General features: G+C 37.0%; 2 protein-coding genes and 1 pseudogene across 6 annotated transcripts; all 3 read left to right on the top strand.

The window, feature by feature from the left end:
* The first annotated feature begins 1,809 nt into the window (after positions 1–1,809).
* On the top strand, positions 1,810–10,602 carry LOC103937781 (sulfite exporter TauE/SafE family protein 3). 5 transcript variants are annotated; one of them, XR_665843.3, is made up of 14 exons: positions 1,815–2,323; positions 4,861–5,020; positions 5,629–5,829; positions 5,921–5,985; positions 6,077–6,104; positions 6,188–6,282; positions 6,354–6,440; positions 6,552–6,602; positions 6,779–7,000; positions 7,243–7,336; positions 7,456–7,596; positions 7,685–7,775; positions 7,940–8,008; positions 10,100–10,602. XR_665843.3 is itself a non-coding variant. In XM_048584035.1 (13 exons), exons 1-12 carry the CDS (start codon positions 2,084–2,086, stop codon positions 7,768–7,770), a joined length of 1,470 nt encoding a protein of 489 aa, XP_048439992.1. In that variant the 5' UTR covers positions 1,815–2,083; the 3' UTR covers positions 7,771–7,775; positions 7,940–8,164. The 5 variants fall into 5 exon arrangements, 3 of the variants coding, with proteins under 3 accessions (XP_048439993.1, XP_048439992.1, XP_048439994.1); XM_048584035.1 differs by lacking the exon at positions 10,100–10,602 and having other exon boundaries at positions 7,940–8,164; XR_665842.3 differs by having other exon boundaries at positions 1,818–2,323; positions 7,685–8,008.
* A 7,401-nt stretch (positions 10,603–18,003) lies between these two features.
* LOC125468070 (sulfite exporter TauE/SafE family protein 3-like) lies at positions 18,004–19,922 on the top strand. Its single transcript, XM_048583737.1, has 5 exons — positions 18,004–18,473; positions 18,769–18,926; positions 19,109–19,309; positions 19,655–19,728; positions 19,824–19,922. Exons 1-5 carry the CDS (start codon positions 18,463–18,465, stop codon positions 19,920–19,922), a joined length of 543 nt encoding a protein of 180 aa, XP_048439694.1. The 5' UTR covers positions 18,004–18,462.
* Positions 19,397–21,281, top strand: LOC103937784 (annotated as a pseudogene).
* The last annotated feature ends 4,892 nt before the right edge of the window (positions 21,282–26,173 follow it).

The raw sequence follows: 26,173 nt of genomic DNA, 5'->3' as shown, positions 1-26,173 counted from the left end.
GAGCTAGGGGTATTTTATCATTAGTATAATATTGATTTTACCTGTATGAGAAAATTAGAGTAAAGATCTTTGAACTTTAGGCCAATTGAAGCTTTGTTTGCTAAACTAATTAAAATTTTGTGTGTATTGATTCTTGAGCTTGTAACAAAAATGGGTCCTTTTTACTTACAATGTGAGAACTTCTATTCAAAATAAAGAGTTTAAAAGGGCAAGTCACTTAATACATTAATCTAATGGTATTCGTGTCACATCCTGGCCCGGGGGAACAACCTCCTGAGCCCGCTCCACCACCGTAGCACGATATTGTCCGCTTTGGGCCCCAACCACGCCCTCACGGTTTTGCTTTTGGGAACTCACACGAGCAACTTCCTAGTGGGTCATCCATCCTGGGAATGCTCTTGCGCTCTACAAGCTTAACTTCGGAGTTCCTATGGAACACGAAACCAATGAGCATCCAAAAGCTTTGTGTTAGGTAGGGATGATAATATACATATAAGGATCACTCCCCTAGGTGATGTGGGATGTCACAATTCGTCTTTATTTGTAAGTGAGAAGTTTTAGGTTCGATTCTCGCGAAAGACGAATTTGAACCGTATTATTACTAGTCTATTATGAGGCTAACCCCACCTCCACCACATTATTGTTATTTCATTGTGAGGCTAAACCTACCTGACAAAAAATATATGAAGTTCTAACTAAATTAGAACAAACCATATATATCAAATATTATTATGACTAGTTTACATAAGGTTAGTATAATATGTTAATGTACGGACATTTCGGTACACTAGCTTAGCATAATATATTTAGGTACCGTCATTTTGGTACACTAGTTTAGTATTACGGAATTTTCGATACACTTATGTTTTTGCATATTTTTATGTGCCACTAGTTCACTACAATATTTAGGTACAGATATTTTGGTATACTAATTTAGTAAAATATATTATGATACAGACGTTGAGGTACACTAATTACAGGAAGTTAAATAAAATTAATGAATTAAAATGTGTAAAATCATAAATTTAAAAGTTAATGTAATGATATTAAATAAGATATCTATTAAATATCAAAACAAAAATATGTATGAATTTGAATTAAATACACATTAAGAGACTAAAATCAATATATAATCTAACACTAAATTTTTATTAAATTTTAACCCTCTTAAAGGATTAAAGTTCAAAAACCATTTTCTTAAAAGGAAAACTAATGAAAATGAGTTGAAAATTGAGTTTTAATGATAAAGACAAAATAAAGGGTAAAATGAATAGTACTAGGATTGACTTTTTAGTTTAAAAATATAGTTTTTCATTAAAGTGAACAATACCGATAACTTTTATTTAAAGTTCCCTTTCTTAAACACCTCTAGACTTTCTTAAAAAAATCAGAAAAACACACATAAGATGGCTGCCACTCATGAATTAGGGATAGCAATAAGTAGAAAAGGATTATCTCTAGATTTATTCCACCAAATTCATCAAATCTACAAATTTGGGCTCTTGAATTTGATCAAACGGTTAAAATTATAATAAGTTTTAAAGGAGTCCTTATTTTTAACCGTTGAATTAAATTTTAAAAATACAAATATGAATTTGATGAATTTGGTGGAATGAATCGGAAGTGCGTTCCTTTCCGCAATCAATGGTATTTCCACCTAATAAAAGCAACGTGCATTACGTTCACCAAGTAAACATGTGGATGTCGAAACACAGAATTTTGTGGCTTGTATTTAGTCGTTCACTGAGATCAAATAGTACAATGATTAATTGAGAAGGAGACGGACCCTTGTATGAATTATCATTTCCATTAAAAAAATAATAAAAAGTAGTGACTACATACGTACGTATAATGAAGTTCATTTGTCGTTTAACTCCTCATCACTCCAGTTTCTCTGTCACTTATGATAATAATTGTTTGTGTCGGTGATAATATCATATAAATACATATATGTACATATGTATGCATGCATCGATTATCACTTGGTATCTTCTAGTTTTTCAGATTTTTAAATCGCTCGATCGATCCAAGAGGTTTTGTTTCAGCGAGTTTGAACTTCTTGGGGGTAGCTATCTCTTTATCCATGGCAGCAGCAGAAGGTGGATTAGAATGGTGGGTTATATTCACTGTGACTGGTTTTCTTGTTGTAACTTCAGTAACTGCAGCTTCTTCAGCTCCACAAGAAACCTTGGAACAAGAGCATCAGCATGCTTCCATTTACATTAACGGGAGCCAAACGTTTCAGTCTCACAAATTTCAGACCAGAATGTTAAACTTTTTGTGGCAACTGGGTCGGTTATTCAGTTATGAGCATGTTTGGCCTGTAAGTCTCACATTTCATTCCCTTATTCTCTTTTTCTTCTGCTACTCCCTTGTTTTCTGGTGATTTTTCAAACTATATTTTGTAATTTATTTTTTCATATAAAAAAATGTTTTGGGCTCTGAGAAATGAGCCTAGGGAGCTTTTGTTTCAAAATTCGAAGATATGTTTTTTTTTAAAACATATGGTGGCTTTTATACTCTTAGAGACCTAAAAAGGCTATCGGAAGACATGCAATGTTTTAATGCAAGCTTTCCTCAAACTGTAAAACACTATTTACAACATTCAACCCCAACACACAAATATGGCTTTTCAAGTTAGCACAAACTTCGTAGAAAATGTTTATCGAGAAATAGGGTAAGATTCCAATAGGAGTGCCAATGGATTGGATTTTAACCAGAATCCGATTTAATGTGTATTGTTTAGACAGGATATGGATAACACTTTGAGTTCAAGCAACCCATTTATGACCAGAATCCACTTAACTGCATACAGTTTAGTGGTATTGTTATTCATTTGTAACTGAGAGGTTTTAAGCACGAATTTCGTTAAATGATGAGTTCGATCCCAATATATTTCTTCACCTTTCAATGTAAATATGTTGTTGTATAAACCAAAATCAATCCCAATTATATTGAATTTAACAAATCCGATTACGACAAAAAAATTACCTAAAAAAGGTTTTAATCTTTTTCATCATTAACCTCTCCATCAAAATTTTGTTAAAACATTATTGACATCAGCATAAAAAATTAAGTCCAATGCTATTTTAGTCCACTGAGCAAAAAGTAATTAACATAAAATATGATAAATGTATAACAATTTGGTAAATTAATTAACACTAGCCTCTTGAAAATTGGCCTTTTTATGTTAATTTGTTTTTTGATTTATATTAAACTACATGGGTTTTTTTTTTAAATTAAATTAAATTTTAAGTTCATTCAAAATGTTATGAATTTTGTCACATCCTGGCCTGGAGGTTTTGACTCTCCTATAGCATGATATTATCCGCTTTGGGCCCCGACCACACCCTCACGCTATTATTTTTGGGAACTCACATGAAAACTTCTCAGTGGGTCACCCATCCTAGAATTGCTCTCGCGCGAATTCGCTTAACTTCAGAGTTCCTATGGAATCCGAAGACAGTGAGCTCTCAAAAAGCTTCGTGCTATGTAGAGATGAGAATATATATATAAAGTTTACAGGATCTACTCCCCTGGATGATGTGGGATATTACAAATTTACTATCTTGTCCTTCATCAATTAAATGGTAATGTTTTCAATTTCTAAAAAGTGGTGGTATTTTTTTTTTATATTTCAAATGTTTCACCATTTTGTTGCTCTCACTTTATATATAGAAAAAAACAAGTGATAAATTTGCTCTATTTAAGGGTAATCAGGTAGTGAACGCTTTGGCAAAACATGATGATATGAGCTTTAGTTTTTCTTAGTGAGATTCACCTCCTTTTTTTTTTTTTTTCCTCTCCTTTTTGTGATAGACATTGGTTGGGCGGTGCTAATTGGCACATTTTAAAATATTAGGAGGGTTTAGAAGTGCATTGTTGTTATTCAAGTCCAATGTTTGTAATAATTCCTAAAACTTAGTATGAGTTGTCTCTAGCTCGTCATATCTGAGTTTGATGATTTCATTATAGGCTAGTTTCCTCGTTGTGTGGTCGATCTGGTGGTTCACCAAAGTATCGGAGGTGACCTGCTTGTGGTCGATCTACTGTTAAACAATGCTAGCTTTGGGATTATAAGATAATTTGGAGTCGCTATATCTTTCTATGCATATATAGTCCAGATGAAATCATGATATTTTACGATCCCATAATTGGTTAAAGAGCTTTCATCTCTCGTGTGAACTTGTAGCACCAGGTTATTGGTTCCTAAATATCCTCTTTTTCAGTTTTTTGTTACATCTGGAATTATTGTTAGTGTAGTTTTCAGATTTTTGTTTGCAAACCCTCCTATTAAAGTCATGTTCTTCTGGTATTGAATCATATATTTTGCCCTTTCATGAATAAAAAATGTCATTCTCTTAAATAAAAAAAAGTCAACATCGTCTGCATATAATAAACGACATGTTTTTCTCGTTTCTTTACATGATTGATCGTGTCCATGTTTATTATCTGCATCTTTGCTCCGCATTATTTTCTTGCATATTTTGATCTAAAATTATAATATGGGGATTTGGACTCCATGATCTCACAAAATGACAAGACAATGTGATGCACTTTCTCACCTGGAGAAACGAAAAATCTCGTTTTTCTATCAAGTTGTCACGCTTTAATTAAAATTCAGTTATAAATTAAATTCTTGGAGATTCGACAAAGTAAATGAGGTTTTCTCTAAAATATTGATTTTGAACTTTGAAGTGTTTATGTCTAAAGTGTGAGTTATCAAGGACTTATATGTGAAAAACCTCTTCTTCTTCTTCTTTTTGTTTTTTTTTTTTTTTTTTTTTTTTTTTTAACACCCTCTGAGGGGCAGTAATTGTTCAAAATTTGGCTTAATGTGGGGTGAAATTGGATATACAGGAAATGACCATTGGGTGGAAAATTGTGGTGGGTACAATAATTGGATTTCTAGGGTCTGCTTTTGGAACTGTTGGTGGAGTTGGTGGGGGTGGCATTTTTGTTCCCATGCTCACTTTGATTATTGGATTTGACCAGAAATCATCAACAGCTATATCAAAGTGTAAGGCCTTACAACTTTCTCATAATTTTTCTTTCCTTTTGAGTTTTCACCTGCCGCATTTTCCTCATACCTTGCACAATTTATCACCTAAGAAACTATTATTGTCACTCCCAAAATCTAATTGTGCATTTCTTATAAGAATATTTTTTTCTAAATATAGAAATTTAGTTTTATACTAATAGAATGTTCAAGCAATAGTGAAACCAAATCTATTATCCCTCATTTTTTTTTTTTTGGTCCTAGTATGACTCAAGTTAAGTTGCTAGGAAATTCGTTAGTCAACAATGTATATCAAGTTAACACTCTTTGACGTGCAGCCCCATTCTACATGTGAGAATTGATGACGAATAGAAACATGTTGGTTCTTTAATACCATGGTAGCGACAACCATTAGACAACAAAAGCTTCAAATGTTTCGAATGAGTCAGCAATGTCAACACCGATCTTATAATTTCAATTAGATTCATTAATGTTTCGTTTTACCAAATGACGTGTGTGGAATTTTCTTATGCACTTCTAATCCATAAACTTGGTGGATATGAAAGTTATCGACCTTTTCCTTTCGAATGTAACTGAATACAATTTCGAGTGCTTGTGTGGTTGGTCAGGTATGATCACAGGTGCTGCAATTTCATCTGTGTTCTACAATCTAAGGCTAAGGCATCCGACAGCTGACCTCCCCCTCATCGACTACGACTTGGCACTTCTTTTCCAACCAATGCTTGTGCTTGGGATCAGTATTGGAGTTGCTTTCAATGTCATATTTGCTAACTGGATGATCACAGTGTTATTAATCATTACTTTCTTAGGTAAGAATTATAGGAAATTATGAATTCATTAGTTTCACCAACTGGACAACTTCTTCAATTCGTATAGTGATCAGATTTTGATGACATGCAGCCACATCAAGTAGGGCATTCTTCAAGGGCATTGAGACATGGAAAAAAGAAACTATAGTAAAAAAGGTCATCTTAATTTTGTTAGTTCAATTTGTATATATGAGACATAATTTAATTCATCCCTGCATCTTGGCTCAACTAGTTTTCGAATTTTCAGGAGGCTGCTAGACGGATGCAGTCAAATGGTAAGTTGATCTATCATATTTTTCTTTGTTAGCATTAGCCTTACACCAATTCAAATTTAGATGCCGGAAATTTTTTTATGCAGGTGATGATGCTACTGCAGAAGTTTATTACAAGCCTCTACCCAGTGGCCCGAGCAATGGCACTCCAACAGAAACCGGGGAATCCAAAAGAACAGAGGTAGGATTCCTTGCAGCCTGAGATTTCCTTGATGCATGGTTTTAGAGACTGACATTCTTTAACCTTCTCAGGTTTCTATCTTTGAGAATCTTTACTGGAAGGAACTTCTGATTCTTTTTGCTGTCTGGATTATAATTCTTGCATTGCAGATCGCTAAGGTAATACCTACAATGTGGATGGATTTCGTTACAAGATCACGATTTGTACTTCCCTTCGATTCTATTTTATGCATTGAATCTGATTTTTCGGGAACTTGTCTGTTGGCACAGAATTATACAACAACTTGTTCGGCAGCATATTGGGCATATAATCTCTTGCAGGTGCCTACCTTTCATGTCCCTTATAATTAGAAGAAAACATAAGTTTTCCATTTTTTTCGTGCTTCAAATACTATGCTCATTTGTGCTTGAAGTAATGATTTTTTTTTTGCTTTTTTTTTTTTGTTCAAAACCATCATATTTGTTTGGCATTATTTTTTCCTCAAATGAATTCTTAGATCCCCGTGGCTTTCGGAGTAACTATATTCGAGGCAGTTAAACTGTACAAAGGAGATAGAGTGATTGCGTCCCGGGCAGAATTAAACACAAATTGGACAGTAAACCAGCTTGTTCTTTGTAGTGCCTGTGGTATCATAGCCGGTATAGTTGGTGGATTGCTTGGTCTTGGTGGAGGCTTCATTTTAGGTCCTGTTTTTCTGGAGCTAGGAATCCCACCTCAGGTGAATTTTATACTTGTGGAGTAGTTGATTTCACATTTACTGAATTTACTGATTCCGGTTCAATTCAAAAACTTGAAATACATATTATTATAGAGGGAAGATCATTGAGATCAGTTTTAACCGTAAAACACAACGAGAAGTGCGAAAACCTCACTTAAAACAGCTACGAATTTTATATACAGCAGCACATCTTTCACTTTCCCTAGTCAAAACTGGCTCATTGATTGAGAACTTTGATGCAGGTCTCAAGTGCGACAGCCACATTTGCCATGACATTTTCTGCCTCCCTGTCTGTTGTAGAGTACTACCTCCTAAAACGATTCCCGATTCCTTATGGTAATCGTCTTAGCCATCCAAGTTTCTGCCAATTGAAAAACAAATTGAATGGTAGGGAGAGGAAATTTGTTCATTTATTTTTCAATAATTTGATGTTGGCTTAAAAATTTCTCTTGCAGCTCTCTACTTTACTGCTGTGGCCACATTTTCAGCCCTAGTAGGGCAATATGTAGTGAGAAAGGTAGTCAGTTTTTTGGGGAGAGCATCTATAATTATCTTCATTCTTGCCTTCACAATCTTTGTGAGTGCAATATCACTAGGTATGTATTACTGCCCGTGAACTCGATTCTGTCTTTTTATATTCCACTTGGTGATAAATGGGTGCTTAATTTGCTTTTAATTTCACAGGTGGAGTTGGAATAGTAGATATGATTGAAAAGATTAAGCATAAAGAGTACATGGGATTTGAAAACATCTGCACTTATGATGCCTAGTTTTAGTAACTTCTTCTGCCTTCACTTCTCCCCCATCTCAAGCATCCTTTGCCATACCCTAATTAGGGTTTTGCTTCAAGATTCTTTCAACTCGACATGATTATTTGGGTTTTGCCGCTCTCAAATGTTGCTCTTTTTTTCTGGGCTAATGAGCTTATGCGGTATGTAGGTAGGAGGGAAGAGAAATCAACTGTCCTCCCTACTCTTTCAAGTTTCAAGTGCACTCTTCCCTTGCATGGTAAGTTAGCGAATTTCCATTCTTGAGCAGCAATTTTGCTCATTTAGAAGACAAATTTTTGAATTTGGTTCGTATTTACTTCCTAATGACGTATGGCATTTGTGTTAAATAATTCATTTATTATATGAGGAGAAATAGAACTGATGAATTTCCTAATTTGATCTCTTGCAACTTCCTTGATGGATGTGATTTCCTGAAACTAGGGAAAGCATCTTGTATCCTTTTATATTTATAAAGGATGTGGACTAAACACTGAAGAGGCCGGGCATATATATAGAATGTGAACCAACCTCGGGAACAGAGAATTACCATGTAACCCGTAATGTATCCCATTTTCTCTTTATCTCTCCTGTCACTTGATCAAGTCAAAATCACGACATACAAGATCTTACCAATTTAGCATTGGGGAAGGTTTTAAAAGATGCTAGACGCTAGTCAGACGGTGAGTTAGGGTCTAACGCCTAGGCGGATTAGGCGAATTTAAGTAAATTTATTATATATTGTATAAATAAGTGTCCATTTATACTTGAAAAACATACATAATTGTATTGAGATATATAAATTGCAAAACAAAATGACATATAAGTTATAAAGTATTAGAACATGTTGAAAACATGGAAAAAAAATTAAAGTGCAAAATGAAAGTTATCAATTTTCTATCTAAGTGAGAATCGTGACCTGGCGGGTTTAGGTGGGCTAGATGGACTCCTGAGCGGGTTTAGACGCACTCTCTTAATTTTCGAACACCTAGGGACTAACTGGGGTGGTGACCAACTAACTAGTGTCTAAGCGGGGATTTTAGAACAATGATGCTGGGGATACCAAGTAAATGACATGTAAGATAAAAAGAATGTGAGAAATAACTGGTTATGTACAAGATTTTTCCCACCAGGACATTAGTAAAGTAGACCCAACTCTACAAAAATCAGCCAAAAGTTAGCTTCCTGTGCAAGTAAAAGCAGTTCCTATGGACAAGATTTCTCCTTCTAATAGCCACACATGGACAAGACGGCTTCCCTTCATTATTTGCCTTATTTTTCTCCATCACATAAAGCAAATATGAACATGTTAGTTTTTTCTAAATCTTGATCATAATTAAGTAGAGATTACAAATCATGAATATTACCAAACAGTATATGTGGGGTGTCTTTTCCCAAATTAGAAGCCGAAGAATTAAGCCGTCTGTTGGACCACATTTTTTATGAGAAACAACTTGCGTGGCGTGTTCTAACAAAATATCAATGGATTTTGGTGGCAGTCCATGCTATCACCAGCGACATTACAAATGGGAATGGGAGATATCAACCAAATGGGGAAGGGGTTGTGTACTTCAATTGATTAGTAGGACTATATATCTTTAATCTGGATTTGGAGTGGAGGAAACAAACTCTAGCCAGTTTGAAACAAAGGCGAGCCTGGTTTGGTGCCTAGGATTATATTTAATTAGAGAATTGAAGGAAGAAATGATGGTTGATGTCTGAATTTTGTAAAAGTTGAAAGTAGAATAATTAATTATGAAAGAAACTTTTCATTTCATGTTCTCACAAAATAGTAGTATTGAAAGAGAGATATGTTTTCTTCACGCTACCAATAGCTTTCTACTCTTGTTATTCATGTGATGGTGGAAATTATATATGCAAGAGAATTTATAATAGAAAAAAAATAGGAGGTGGGAGAGAGATGGTAAGCTAGTGAAATCATATGTATGATCCTTTGTTAGTTAAGTTATTATTCAATTTATTAAATTCAAAAGAAAATGATTTCAGCACTTCTATTTTCACTTTATATACTTTTTCTTTTTTATTTATTTATTGATTCTCGTTTAATACATTTCCTTCTCTGTGGTTCACAAAGAGTTAAAAGGAGTGAAATAATCATGTTGTTTTCAATCTTTGGTTGACAAAGAAGATTTTCTTAATTATAGTATATTTAGAAGTTACTTTCATTTCTTCATCGTCCTCTGAATCTAGAGAATTGTCCAAAGTGTACTACTCAGGTTAAGTAACCTAATCAATTACCGATTTTGAGCCATATATCGATGAAATGTTTATATATTTGTTTACTGGATAATCTAATATGTTATTGATGCAGGATGGAACCAAGGGAACTGAGGGAGATAACCTGGGAATCACTTGACCAGGGGCCAATGGAATCACACGACGTCGCTACGGGGATAGAACCTAGAAATCACTCGACCAGGGGCAAAGGAATCACTCACGTTGCTAATCGTCGATTCACTCGACACGACTAAGTCTCACACTTGATTTTAAGGAAGGAGAAAACTCACTCTCTTCTTAGATTAACTTTTGAATTCTCTAATTGACTACTTTAAGGATACATATGGAGCCCTTTAAATAGGGAAATTATAAAGCATTGGTATACTAAACATTTAAGAGTAGGATAGTTACTAGGCAATTCAATTAAAAGAGAAGGTCACAAAGGTTTTGAGAGATGAGAAGTCACTAAAGCCTTAAATTAATTTGTTCCCCATGCACTACATCAGTTATATGTTCATACTAATGAATATCATTTGTTTAAATATTATTATCATGTTATAATAAAGGGAAATACCCCAAAATGAGACAATTTCTTAATCTTGTGATAGAAATATGACAAATCAGCCATGCACACCATGCACAAAACCAAAATTACTAAAATACTCACATATAAATGGGTTATTCCTCACTTTCTCTCCCTCATTTTATGATTTCTCCCTCTACTCTCTCTCCCTTCCTTTCTTTCTTTTCTCACTTTCTCTTTCTACTATCTCTCCCTTCCTCAGATCTCTGAGCTCCAATTTTGAGGAGATGGAAGTCCAAAAGAGAGGCAAGAAGAGTGAGCTGGGCCTTAGGTTCACCTTATACCTCTGATTTCGAACAAAGGGATGCAAGAGAATAGAGAGAGAGAGAGAGAGAGAGAGAGAGAGAGAGAGAGGTGAGAAAAGTGAGTTAGATTTTGTACCATATTTTCTGTTTTGGCCGAAAAGTTCCATTTTTTCTTGCGATTGAAGCTTCGACATGCATAGTAAGTAGGGTGTTTAGTTCCAAATTCCTTCATCAATGATTTACGGAATAAATGGATTGTTTGTAAGATGAATTAATACTTAAGGTTTGTGTTTCATGTTGGGACGTATGGTGGAATAGATTTCAAGTTTTGATGTGCTATGAGATTAGGATGGAACAATTTATTGTTTAAGTGTTCAATTGCAGAAATTTGTGAAAATTTTCAGTAATGTGCATGTGGTGTGCATATGGTGTGCATGACTACATCTTAATATGAGAAGCAGAAATGTTCACTAGTTATGATGCATGTATGTTGTGCCTCAGAATTTAGCAAGTATGACCACAACCTAGTTGGCCTCGGCGAAAAACAAAATTAAGATAAAACTTAGAGAACATTAAGGGTCATGCATGTCTGTGAAAGGTTAAGCAGTGGTTGATATACGCAACAAGACCTTTCAAACTGTCACTATAACCTTATATACATAACAATTTTGTTTTAATTGTATCCACCATACCAATATGTTGCTATTAAAGTTTCTCTCATTTTGTGCATATCATGTGCATGTACTGTACATATTATGTGCATGTGGTGTGCATATAGTGTATTATGTGTAGATGGTGCGTATTTACATCTTTGATACTCTTCGCATTAACGTTTACTACTTTTTCCTTTGATTCAGGGGCAGACCCTGCAAATACGAAAAAAACGAACAAGTTTGTGAAACAATTTCCTTTGTTTCAGTTGGGTTCATTCATGCCCATTCAAACTGCAATTTTTTCAAATCCTTGAAATATTTAAACCCAATCAAATTTGATACCAAATTCAAATTAATGAATCTTCAATTCTTCATATAAAATTTAGGGTCATTTATCTGATTGTGTCATATTTCTGATTTCAAAGAGAGAGTTGTGAGCTATGGATTTTTGGGTTGAGCTAAGATTTGTGAGCATAACATGTGTCTGTCATGTGCATGTCCTATGCATGTCCTGTAATATGTTTTTTCATTTAATTGCAGCAAAAGCTAAACCCTATTTTAGCGCTTGCAAATTTGGATCGAGAGAGGGAGCAGAGGGAGGGAGAAGATAAAAGAAATGAAAACCCACATATAAATCAGAGAAATGATAAAAAAATCAAAAATCAAAATTGAAGGATCAAAGCTATGACTCGGAAGGATATGGCATCTGAGGAGTGATTTCGCCTGCAGCTCACGCCAAAAAACGCCTCCGAAAGCCAAGGATGATGCCTGAAGTGGTTACACGAGTCATGTGCTTCTGTAAGTAAGACGTCTGGCCGACAACCCGACGGCTAAAAGCCCAAGGCAGCCCATAAGTTAAAACTTACACCTGCCATGACTATGCGGACTCGCCTGCTTACTTATAAGCAGCGTTTCCAGCCAACGGTTATAGTAGTGCTTCCTACGAGAAGCACAAGTCCGGTCGACGACTCTATAAGTTAAAAATCTCACAACATGCCCCAGGTGGGCCAAGGCTGAAAAAGCCACAAAGTCAAGTGTCACGACTTATAGCAGCTACGTGAACCTCATCTGCTTCCTACGAGAAGCATGAGTTCGACCGATGGCTCTATAAGTAAAAAATCTCACAACGTGCCCCGGCAGGGCCAAGTCTTAAAAAGCCACAAAGTCGAGTGTCACAACATGCCTATAGCAGCTAAGCTGACCTCCTCTGCTTCCTACGAGAGGCACAAGTCCGATTGACGGCTCTATAAGTTAAAAATCTCACAACATGCCCCGGGAGGGCTACAAGCTCAAAAAGCCACAAAGTCGAGTGTCACGACTATAGCAGCTACGCGGACTTTCTCTGCTTCCTACAAGAGGCACAAGTTCGGCCGACGACTCTATCAGTCAAAAATCTCACAACATGCCCCTGGAGGGCTAGAAGCTCAAGAAGCCACTAAAGTCAAGTGTCACGATTATAACAACTACACAGACCTCTTCTGCTTTCTGCAAGAAGCAAGAGTCCGACCGACGACTCTATAACTCAAAAATCTCGCAACATGCCCCGGGAAGGCTAAAGCTCACGAAGCTACCTAAAGCCAAGATTCACAGCTATAGTAGCTACGCGAACTTGCCTACCTCAAATGGAGACAAGGAGTTCAGCGGCCGGTTCTATAAGTTGGAAATCTCGTATTTCTTCCTTTTATAGGAAAAGCTCTAGAAGACCCAAAGCCAAAACTGAAGCCTAAAGTGACCGTGTGAGTCAACTACTCCATCGAAGTAGCCAACTCAATTGCCCGTCCTACGACAAAGTTTTGCAAAACGCCACAAGCAGGCAAGGCTCCCAAAGCCCCGAAGCCAAAACTAAAACCTAAGTGACAACGTGGGATCAACTGCTTCATTGAAGCAGCTCACCTAGTCACCCGTCCTACGGCAAAGTTTCACAAAAGACATGGCAAAATAGAAGGATGAAGCAAAAACAAGGAAAACTGTTTATTAAATTCCTAGCAAATTGATAAACTGGCTCGAAGGCCAACAAGGTTCAAGCAAAGTAGAACAAAAAGGAAAAAAAAAATTCCTAAGTCTAAGAAAAAAGACTACTCCTTGGCAGCCTGCGCAACCATTAGTTCCTCAACTGCTACACCTTCAGCAGCCACACCACTCCCAGCAGCCAAAGCTTCCATCAACTCATCCTCAACCACCTCTGCATGCTGCCTAACCCACAGCTACTCCACCAAAGGCAGCCTCAAACGAGGAATTAAGCAGATTAACTAAAGAAATGGAAAAAGTCTCGAAGTCCTTCTCAGAAAACTCATAATTTGACGACCTGCCCTGAAGATGGTCTACATAGCCAAGCTTGTAGAAATCTGCTTGACAAGAAGCAAGCACCATTTCAAAACTAACTTTCTCATTTTTCAGCTGCACATTCTCCTCAACAAGCCCAATATGAGCACCATGCAGCTCATCCAGTTTCTTTTTCAGGTTCTCGCTAGCAAACAATGCATCTTGCAGATCCACTTCCTTGGACTCAAGCTTACTGGCAATCTCCTTAAGACGAGACACTTCAGCATGCATGAAGATAAATTTCTCGTACTTGGAAAAACAAGCAGATTGTAGCTCCGAATTGACACACTCAAGGTCCTCGACCATCGGAGAAACACGACTGATTTCCTTTTTTGCAGCTTCCAACATCGCCTGAATCACACTAAGCCTAGCATTCAAATGGGCGGCCTCCTCATGAGCGATCTCCAACTGCAAAGAAGTAGGGGTAGAGACATTAGATCCTTTCAAAATGAAGCTAAGTTTAGATTCAAGTTTCTCGATCTTTTTAGCAGCCAAACGAAGTTGAGCCACCAACACCACTTCGACCTCCTTAGCACACTTGACAGCATCTTGATCAACGTGCATAGACTTAGCTACCAGGATCAAAGTCTTATGCATTGTAGCAATCAGGGAGGACCTCCTCGAGTAGAGACACTTCGCAAATGAGTCTGACCGGATGACAACTTTCCCAACAATGTCAACAAACTTGGCGCATGCATCAACGTCCTCAAGTAAGTCAGCCTTAATCAGCACACAAACCTTAGGAAACTCTTCAGCCTCAGACTCAGTGGATCTCTCACAACTGCCCGTGCGAGTAGATTTCCTTCTCAGCAGACTAGTCAGTCACGATAGAATGAGGAGTAGATCCAGGTGCCATCTTAACAGGAGAATCCACATTCCTACTCTTCATAGCGATGAACCTCTCAGAAGAAAAACCAGACTTAGCTCCCGACAGACACTTCATTACAAACCAGGACACTGCAGGCACCACCAAACTCTTCCGCTGGGAAAGTCTCTCAGCAATGGATACGGCCAACTTCAGAGCAGTAGGTTTCATAGGCTCATGCTCAACAGTCATCTTCACCTCCTTAGGGGAAGTTAGATCAATGATAAGTTTATCGGCAGCAGATGAGCTCCCACGAGCAGCAGAAGAAGTCCTTGGCTTCTTCTCAACAGAAGGTTCACAAGCTGGTAAGGAATACCTTTTCTTTCCACCACCATTAGCAGTAGGCTCTACAGCAGCAATCGGGCGAGCCAACACCTCGTCCTTTATTTGTTTTATCTCTTCCCTCACGGGGGCAGGCCACCTTTCTTCCGACAAAGAGGGCTGAGCAGCCAGCGCCACTCACGGTATTCAGCAAGAATGCCCAGGGTGTCGTGTACTCTTTTCATATCTGCAGAAGTCTTGGGGGTTGAGCCAAACTCCGAATCTACGCAAAAGTAAGAAAGTCGATCAATAAGTTGAAGTCATGGAGCAGCTCAACGAAAAATTCAAGCAGGACAAGAGTGAAACAGTTCACTTACCACTGATAAAGGTAGTCAGAATATGCAGCTCAAGAGAAAAGTCAAACTCTCACTCTCCATTCACTTCCAAGGTATCTCTCGCCCACTCATGACACTTTTACTTAAAGCATCAAGCAGCTTATGGTGAGACTTCAGCTGCCCCACGCCTTCTTTATGGTCGATCTCGAAGAAGTACCAAAACTCATTAATGGTCAAGCCAAGCTCAAAGAACCTACTCAAGTTTGAAAACCCCATCATCGCATGAACTGCATTTGGGGAACACTGAGCAGGCACGCATTTCATGGAGCATATCACCTCCTGGAAAAGATGCGGCATAGGAAAGGTGAATCCCAACACAAAGTAATACAGATGGAATTTGATGGCCCTCCTCCTAGCAGAGGCACCCTCGCTGCATGGTTCACGACTGCTATCATCCTTCACCCGCTTGACGTGGACCCCAGATGGAAATGCATGCTTGTATGCCTCAAGAAAATCCCTAAATAGTTCATTGGAATTAATCTTGACGTGTGTAGCCTTGAAGTAGCCCACCTTGACGGTACAAAGGTGGAGCGTATTCGTCGCTTTTACGATCAGAAAAAGACATCTCAAGATTTCTGCACAAAGCACAAAGGAAAAACATTCAGAAGGCAGCTTGGAAAAAAAAAGCAAGATGTATGCATATATACACACACACACACACACACACATATATATGTGCAAGGAGCAAGCCGACCCAACATGTGGGGAGGACGACGCCTCCTCTCCCCTTTCTTTTCGCATGCTAGACGCCCCAAAAAGCAAGGCCGGGTCACGTGACCCAAACCATTAAAGACCAAGAGTCGGCCAAAGCCAGACTCTCTCTCTCCCTTGCCACTCTGCTGCACGACCCCCTGCCCAGTAGCTCACAAGGTGCAGCCATAGAGACCCCACCCAAGCTGGTTTCCCCATGCCAGCCAACATCCTTGCTGCACTGCATGCAGTCCATGGACTCCCTGCCACGCCATTCATGCATCCTTGGCACCCACCAAGCAGCTTGGGATTTCTATACCTATTACCTTTTTCATGTGTGCCGCCTAGTAAGTGTGGGGGCATTTGTGTAGCCTAAAATAATCCCAAAAATTCTAGAGACGACAAGTGGACTTTTATTCAAGAAGGACAATATTGCCCTCAATAAATAGGCAAACTTCTTAGATGCTCCCACGCGTAGCTCACATCCCTGGAGGACTCAGCAACTAAACACCTGCCCACAGCTCACTTGCCCTTGGAAAGGAATTGAAGATAAGGATTAATTATCCAAATCCTATCTTTACTACATTCCTAATTGAATATTGACTCCAATCAAGTAAGTAATCCTAATTTAAATCAATTAGGGATAATTACCCCATTATCTCAAGATATTATTTCCTATTAAATATCTTGGAAATATTTAGAGAATATCTCTCCCTTAAACATTATATGGCCGGCCCTAGCCTTATAAATACCCCATATTTTACCAAATTGAAAAAGCTTTTGCAACCCTAAAAAAACCTTAAACACTCTACTCTCTCAGAGAAACTAACTTAGGCATCGGAGATCCATTGACCTAACCCCCCCCCCCCCGCCCAACCTCGTGGGCGCGTGAGGCTTAGGTCTCTGATCAAAGGTGTTGATTGTTTTGCAGGTGCATTTTCGTCAAGACTGAAGACAGCAGAAGTTTACATCGACATTCATGCTATTGCATATTAACTAAACCTCAATCCCAACCACGGAACACGCTATCAATGCGGTGCTTGGTTCTATCATATTCAAGAGACGATGGCTGTTTCAACTTGTTAAAACCAATAACGGTGACCTCAAGAAGCTAATCTAGAACAAAACCAAATTATATAGTGTAAATAGTAAGTAGATAAAGAAACCAAAACCAAATCTATATTGTATTTAAGTAAGTTATATATTCATAATTCATATTCCAAAATTTATGTTGTATTTAACCAAGTCATCATCATCATAAAGTAACAAGAACTAAAACAGCGAAGAACCAAGTGTACGAGAGAAAGAGAGAGGACTTTTCTGTGCGATCAAAACCCAAAGTTGAACCTCCACTCTATCGACGCGATCCAAAACATTGTCGCCTAGGAATTCCACTAACGACGAACTTTGCGTTGTCTAATTTTAACCACACCAGATCACTTACAAATTTAGACGAAAAGCTCTAAACTTTGTCGGCTTAAACATTTTTTTTTGTAGTGATTTACTCAGACAAAATGATTGTCGGCTACGTAAGAATTTTCTCGGCTAAGATTGGAGCCATAAATTGGTTTTGGCAAGAGTATGTAGTCGTTAAATTAAAATTTTGTTGGGGAGGACTATTGGGCCAATAAAATTTTGCTTTGTCGCCTTACAATTTGTCTACAAAATAATATTTTCTAGTAGTGTGATGACTAGCATTGTGACTAAACCGTTTTACGACGACAATTCTACACCAAAACAAAGTAAAGGGAAAGGGAAAGAGGGAAGAGACCAAGAATGCTTGTAAAAAAGATTGATGCCGACTCCAAAGCCAAGGCAAGGACCAACGAAGAGAATTTTTTTTTTGGTTAGTTCAAAGTACTCTGTCTTTTTTAAGTCTTTATCCAAATCTTCCTAGATCTTTTCTCTACCCCTTTTTTCTTGAATCTCCATCTAATAATCACATTTAATAAAACAAATTAGAGCCGTCCGGTCAAGCTACCACTGAAACCATTATTGAGACACCACCCAGAATCCCAAAAAAATAGATAGAAAGCTCCGCCACTTTCCTCCTTAAAGGGAACAAAACTAAATCAAGTCACCACTCACCAAGAGATTATACACAAAAATAAAAAGTACACACACACACACATACACATAGATATAAAACAACAACAAATAACAACAATGAGCTTTCGTTAGAATATTTGTTCTGTTTAATTCTTGGGTTTGAGGAGGAATTTGTTGGAAGTTCAGAAGCATCAGATGGCTTGGAGAAAGTCGAACTGGTGGAGGCTGAGGTTGATTGAAGTTGTTTTCCTTTTTGTGGCTGCAGTATTTGTTTCGGCACAAGAACGTTTTGAGCAACAATCTTCAAGTTGGAATAATGGAGAAAAGGATGAACCTGAATACATGATCAGAGCGTCCAAATCGCTTTCACATCCCGGTGGAGCGGTTTACAAGTATGACTGGCCTGTAAGTCCAATTTTCACTAATCTTGTTGGATATGTTGTCTTAATGTTGTGAATCTAGTTCAATTGTATGGAACTGAACTGTTTGGCTGGTGAGAAAATTTTCTGAAGAGTGATAGCCGTGTAAAAATTTTGACCTCTACATATATGTATACTTTTTACCTTCCTCAGTTCCTTCATTAAACAATCACCTTTGTTTTTTAATTTTTAAAAATAGATTTTAGAAAGTGTGGCACTCTAGATACATGGTTCTTACTGAAAATTTCGTAGTGCTCGTAGTAATTGAAATTGGGTGACAGGACATGCGATTGGATGGAAAATCGTGGTCGGTACATTTATTGGATTCCTTGGGGCAGCGTTGGTAGTTTTGGAGGTGTTGGAGCGGGTGGTTTTTTTGTTCCGATGCTCACCCTGATTATCGGCTTTGATCAGAAATCATCAGCAGCTATATCAAAATGTAAGTACTTTCATCACAGCTTTTTCTGCTTTTGCCTTCTAAGGAAGCCTCATACTCATATGCACTCTACAAAAGTTCATAGCACTCTACAAAAGTCCATAAGCTGAATACATGAAAAATTTGCCTTGTAAATTACCTTCTCACCTGAATGCACTTTCACATGTTTCTATTCGGTTGGTAAGTTATGATCACAGGGGGAGCAGCAGCGACTGTCTTGTACAATTTAAGGCTAAGGCATCCCACACTTGAGTTGCCCCTCATCGACTATGTTCTCGCACTTCTGTTGCAACCAATGTTGGTGTTAGAGATCAGCATTGGAGTTTCTTTGAATGTTGTACTATCTGAATGGATGATCACCACCATACTTATTGTTGTACTCTTAGGTAACACTTTTCTAAACCGGAATTCTCCTCATTCATAAAATGTTAGTACTCAATGCTCACCTTTTCACTTCTTTGTGCAGGCACATCAACTAAATCATTCTTCCAAGGTGTTGACATGTGGAAAAAAGAAACTGTTAACGAAAAAGGTGGTATTTTAAACTTTTCATGTCTATGTTGAATGTACATTATGCATTACTTGATCCATCTAATACTGCACCTTGTTTCATTTCTTTAGAGATCACTGGACGTTTCCAAACACTAGCAATCGAAAGGTAAGTTGATCAACTATTTCTTCAGTTCCTGGTAGAAGTTTCTTTGCGCATGCCTAACATGCTGGTTAATTAGACATTGCCAGTGAAGACATCGAAGGCAGGAATATTCATGGAGGCGCTGGCAACAACAGACCAGAAATTAAGGAGGCAATAACAAAAGAGTTTAGATTTTTAATACTAATAAACAGCCTAAACTTTTTTGCATGGATAATTTAAGGAACTTACTTCTGTGACCTTTCCAGGTTTCTGTTCTTCGTAATGTTTACTGGAAGCAACTTGGAGTTATTTTTACTGTCTGGATCTTAATACTTGGATTGCAGATTGGCAAGGATTTTACCTAGTAGCTTTTTATTTGCGATTTCCCTTTACTTAATTATATGCATTGATTAAGAAATAAACTTGATGGGAAAATTATTTGTTGGCAACAGAATTATGTCGCAAAATGTTCAATGGCTTATTGGATATTAGATCTCTTACAGGTACCTTTCCATGCTCCTTGTACTGAACAAACAGTCTTCCTCGGATTGCGAAATAAGAACCTCACAGTGGCAACTTTTTTCTTCCTCTCTTTTGTTCATATTCCGGTGACGGTTGGAGTAACTTCGTATGAGGCAGTTAAGCTGCACGAAGGGCAGAGGGTAATTGCATCCAAAGGAGAAGCAGGTGCAAACTGGAGAGTGCAGAATCCTGTTTGTTATTGTTCCCTTGGCATAATAGCTGGATTAGTTGGTGGATTGGTTGGTCTTGGTGGAGGTTTTATTATGGGTCCTGTCTTTTTGGAGATGGGAAATCCTCCTCAGGTACATTCTCAACAACTGAATTTAATTTGGGGAAAAGCTCTCAAATAGCGTAGCACAACTACTACCGTAGCAAAATCAATAAATCGACAGTAGCGACAAAAGTTTTATACTTTCTACATGTCATATAAGACTATTTAGGATTATTTCCTATCAATATAATGAGTAACAATATTGACGTTATCAACAACATATGAAGATGATACCGGTATTATGGGATCACTTGTTACAGTAATATTGCTATTTGAAAACGCTGCTGCAATAACAAATGCTATTTGAGCCTTTCCCAAGTAATTAACCACTTGTTATGATGCAAGCTTCTATTTTCTATTTTAATTAAATCACCTTGAAAGAAAAATGTTTTTGCTAATCATACTGCAAATTAAATTACATTATCCTGTTTCATCAGAAGTTTTCTTGGAAATTATTAGATACCTTACAAATCCTCCTTATTTCATGTAAATGCAGGTACGAAGTGCAACAAGCACCTTCATCTTGTTATTCTCGTCATCCACGTCTGTTGTAGAATTCTACCTCCTAAAGCGATTTCCAATTCCCTAAGGTAAATTTTTCAGCCATTCCAGTTATGTTCATAAATTGATGACTGCAAGTGTTCAACTAAATCGTAAATATCGGCTTCTTTCATCACTATTCTTCAACTTGCAGCTCTCTATTTCGCTGCTGTGACTACGATTTCTGCGCTCATAGGGCAACCGGCCACATGTGGTAGGGAAGGTTATCAAGGAAGTAGGAAGAGCATCCCTGATCATCTTCATTATTGACATTAGGTATGTTAATGCGCCCTTATATATTTTTGAAAGGACTTGCATGAAACAGGATGCCAAGGTGACGGTGTCCAAGGTTCTAAAAGACGCTAGGCACCAATCGGACGGCGGATAGTATCTAGGCAGTTTTTTTATTTTTTTTATTTTTTTTTTATTTTAAATTTATTATATAACATAATAAATGTCTATTTATACTAAAAAAATCATAATTGTATTAGCTAGGATACATAAATTGCAATATAGAATCATATATAGATTATAAAGTAGTAGAACATATTGATAACATGGGAACAAGCATATAATAAGTGTTAATCCAAGTATTCAACAAGTCTATTAAAATTTATTGAAAAAATAAAATGCAAAATGAAAGTTATCTATTTTCTATCTAAATGATAGTCACAACCAAGGCGGTGTCTAAGTGGGTTATACACTAGGCGAGTCTACGCATCCTTTCTTAATTTTCAAAAGCCTAATGATTAATTGAGACGATATCCAACCGCCTAGGCACTAGACAGAGATTTTTAGAATGGTGATTGCCCAATTCAAAAATGTAATAATGTGCAATAGGTTTGGAATACCGCCACCTTAGCGCCCCCGTTTCATGTGCTCTCTCCCTGTTCACATATGCAACCACTTTTTAATGAATTTTCTGTTAATCACATGGCTAATTTTGTTTCTAAACAGGTGGGGCTGGCAAAGTAAATTTGGTCGAAAAGATTGAGTACAAGGAGTACTTGGGTCTTGATAGCCTGTGCACAACCCATAAATCCTAATCTTCAAAATTCTTCACACTTCTAATCATATACGAGATAATCTAGTGTTTATAAGAAGTTACAATTAATAATGATTCCTGTGAATGAAACAAAATAAAAGTAACAGCAAACGAGTCAGCAAGGTAATAGAAGAGTTCGTTCGACAGTGCAGAAGGTTAATGCGCTCCACAACCGAGTGGGTTTGCTAGACGTGCACTCGTAATGGCAAAACTATTTGTGCCAATGAGAACTCTCTAAAAGAGAAACATTCACGCATAAAAGCTTGAAGGCTAAAGAGTTGCCGATGCTCAACTCAGTTAATTCTGAGTGAGTTTTTTATCATTGTATTTATAGACGTGATTTAAATGAATTAGTTACAAGGAAACTGATCTACAATAACAATTTTACAAAACTGAAAATATACAATACAATTATCAGTTTTGAGATTTGGATATGAATCCCAACTCTTCTGGCAGCATATTCTTTAAAGTATAGTTGCAGCAACCTGAGCGGGAAACCTCCTTGGTGAAACTATTTGAAACTCATGTCTTATCACTCTCAGCGGTGAAAAAAATGCGTTGAATTGCAAATGAAAACTAAAACATTGTAAACTCCAGCTTTCAAGTATAAACGGCTATATCATTTAAATGCATTGAATTGCAAACGGAAACTAAAGCCATTCAAATTGCAACAGCTACAAAACTGAAATTAATTTATAATGATTGGATAGCAAGAAACCATTGGTTGCAAATCAAGTAATTCAGACCCTAATTAAATTTGTAACACATTCCTGCAGTGTTCTCCAAACTGCATATACCAAATTCAAGTGAGCAATATGAGACTTGAGTAAGCAAGAGAATAGAGTATCTGATAATTGAGTTATCAAAGATAAACCCTAGAAGAGTGTATTTATACTAATTGAGAAAGACCTTTTAGGATATAGAATCTGTATTAAACCAGGAGAATTCCAGATAATATCTAGAAGTAGATATTGCATCCTTTTAGAGTGTGATTACTTGCTGCATACGTCAATCCCTAAATTGTAGGAATCTCTATGAATATAGGAAACGTATATGATCCCCAATTGGATTAGGTTTCCTTATCTAACGAACCAAGAATGGTCAATCTCAAAGAAATCGGTGAACTTTGCCTGCCTTTTTGGAACTCAAGATGATGTTGGCATCGATGGTCCATTTGTACAGCTCAATGTCATTAGAGTTGTTGAGTCCATGACTGAAAGGTATTCGTATTCCAATCCGTCTTACTCCGGCCCTAAAAAATTATGGTCCCACATATCTCCTAATCAAGATTACCCCTTGATCAAGCCAGATATATATATATATTAAAAACGATATTATCTACACTAAGGGGAGAGGGTGGGCTTGGCCTTACAATGTGTTAGTGATAATGTGGTTCAAATTCGCCTTTGGTGAGAATCAATTGTAATACCTCTCACTTACAAGCAAAGAGGAATACCACTAGACTGTAGTACTAAATCAAATCAACCCATTGATCAAGCCATATATTAAGACAAACCCTTTTGAATGTTAGGCAGTGAAGATTTATGATCATACACAAAAGGGTGAATATATATTTTAAACCAAACTAATAGTTTTTGTCCTACCACTTAGTACTACGGTCTAGTGGTATTCCTTTTCACTTGTCAGTGAGAGGTCTTAGGTTCAATTTTTGCCAAAGACGAATTTGAACCACATTATTGTCAGCCCATTGTGAGGCTTAGCCTACCCACTCTCCTTTAGTGTTGATAATATCGTTTGTTCAAAAAAAAAAAATGTTTTTGTCCTAAAATTTTAAGAGAACTTTATATATAGAGACAAAAACTTTTACTATATTTCAAAGAATTCCACTAATTTTAAAACATCTCACAAAAAGACAAAAAACATAAATACAACTGAAGCCTAACCCAAAAACATGGAAACAATATTTTAAAATACCAATCATACCCCTAAAGCTTTAGAGCTATTAATTGAACCCAATCTTCACAACTCTAATAAAATTAATTTGTGGCATAAGCTCAACACATCCTCACAACTATATGTAAAATCAGTTTGTATCCGTTATTACAAAAGTCAGTTTAACTCATTCTCGACCATTTTTGCAGAATCAGTTTAACCCGTTATCGATCATCTTTGTAGAATTTGTTCAATCCGTCCTTGACCATCTTTGCAGAATCAGTTCAACCCATCCTCGATCATCTTTGCTGAATCAATCCAAACTCATCATCGAGCATCTTTGCAGAATCAGTTTAACCCATTTTTGACCATTTTTGCAGAATCAATTTAACCTGTCTCGACCATTTTTGCAGAATTAGTTAAACCCGTATTCGACCATTTTTGCAGAATCAGTTGAATCAGTCCTCGACCATTTTTACATAATTAGTTCAACCGTCCTCGACCATTTTTGTAGAATTAGTCTTCGACCATTTTTGCATAATCAGTTCAATCTGTCTACGACCATTTTTGCAGAATCAGTTTAACCCGTCATCAATCATTTTTGCAAAATCAATTTCAAATAACTTGACTATGGTAAAACTTATTGAGTTAACACAACTGCTCTAATCTAGGTAAATAGTAAATAAAGAGAGATCTTTATATCCAAGGTAGAAGTCTCGTTCCATCATAAAAACGTTACAAAAAGAAGAATAAATGTTATCTTAATTTTTCCAATACTGTGAACAATAAAAATGAACAAGAGGAAAATACAAAAATCAGTCATTTTTCCATTAAATTGTAAAAAATAATAATATTGCTTGATTTGTAATGAGCCTAATTTGTAATGAGCCATCTTATCCATGACTTAAAGTCAACATTTATCATCTTTGCTTGAAAAATTGTTTGACATTTCTCTGTGGAGAACGTGTCCAGAATCTTTATCAACTTTAGATTTCTCAAGTACATATTCCTCTTAAAAGAATCAGATTTCTGACTACGACAGTGGAAGAATCTGGAAGACGTCTACTCTTACACTATTGTACATCATCCCATTTGTGCAAACTTACTTACTATTTATCACCGCAAAAGATATAGTTACCCTTGAACACTTTCAGCCATTCCTATTCCATTGCAGCTGGAGTTCACTAGCATTGACTTGACATTATTTTTGGATTATCAAGAACTGTTCAAATGATTTTAATCACTTCTTATATTCAGTCAAAGATGGGGAATCATCACTATAAGCTCCCTATTTGAGCTATTTTGTACATGTAGGGAATGTTGAAATCAATAATATTGATGTTGAACCAATGCTACGTTTATATGGTGTTTCAATTCAGTGGTAGCTTTACTCAAGTGGAAGGTAGTGTTCTCCCAGCCCCAAAGCTTAAAGTTGGTATTGGTGATGATTTCTTTCCTTAAAATGGGAGCAAGGATTTCAACAACAAAACACTTGTGAAGCCAACTAAGATAATAGTGGGATGTTGTTAACTTCTCTGCATTAAGTGATCTAAAAGTCTTCGTCCGTCATATGATCAAATGTGGAGATAGGAAAAGAATTAAAAATCGAGGCTCCAATTGATGTGTTTGAAGAGAATTCTCAGTCAAGGCACACCCCGCCTTTGGTTATGGTAGAAAGGATGTTTGAGGCTATAAAGTTCAAACTTTCTGGACAACTGCAGTTTCTTCTTTGTTTGCTTCCGGAGGATGATGGCATTATGAGAGAGCTGCTTCTGGACTTCAATGCTAGTTCAGGAATATAGAAATCAGACCAGATTATTATCTGGATATATTTATATTTCACCGTGTTACACGTTTTACTTCCAAGCTTTGGGAAGTCTTCCTAAGGATTATGAGTACTAGATTTTGTCTAGTATTACATTACCACCTTGAGACTAAGAATCAGTCTGAAACGAGTTACTCAGACCTTAGTAGACATGTTGCATTTTGTTTGTCCCACCATTAGTTGGTTGCAACATAACACTATCTTTATTTTAGTTGCTTGTAACTATGGTTACAATTTTTGTTCAGCTATGGTACGATTGGGGTCGGCATCTAGAGATTTTACACCCGGTACGTGATTGGTAGACATTTACCCTTGTTAGAGTTATGTGTAATTGTGGTTACACTCTTGGTTATGAGCATGGCATCGTTTGAGATATGGTATAAACATTTTATGCTCATGATGTGATTTGCAGAAGAGTGTTGCCAATAGGCATTTAAATGATCAAGATTGTGACGAGGAAAATTTTATGATATTGACGATGTTGCCTGAAAAGGTAATGCGTGGGCACGATCGAGGCTTG

Source organism: the organism of the source record quoted next, unplaced genomic scaffold (assembly GCF_019419815.1).
Source record: "Pyrus x bretschneideri cultivar Hongxiangsu unplaced genomic scaffold, Pyrus_bretschneideri_v1 Contig20, whole genome shotgun sequence".
NCBI lineage: Eukaryota > Viridiplantae > Streptophyta > Magnoliopsida > Rosales > Rosaceae > Pyrus > Pyrus x bretschneideri.
The sequence above is the reverse complement of the archived record's forward strand: the minus strand, read 5'-3'. Positions and strand labels throughout refer to the sequence as shown.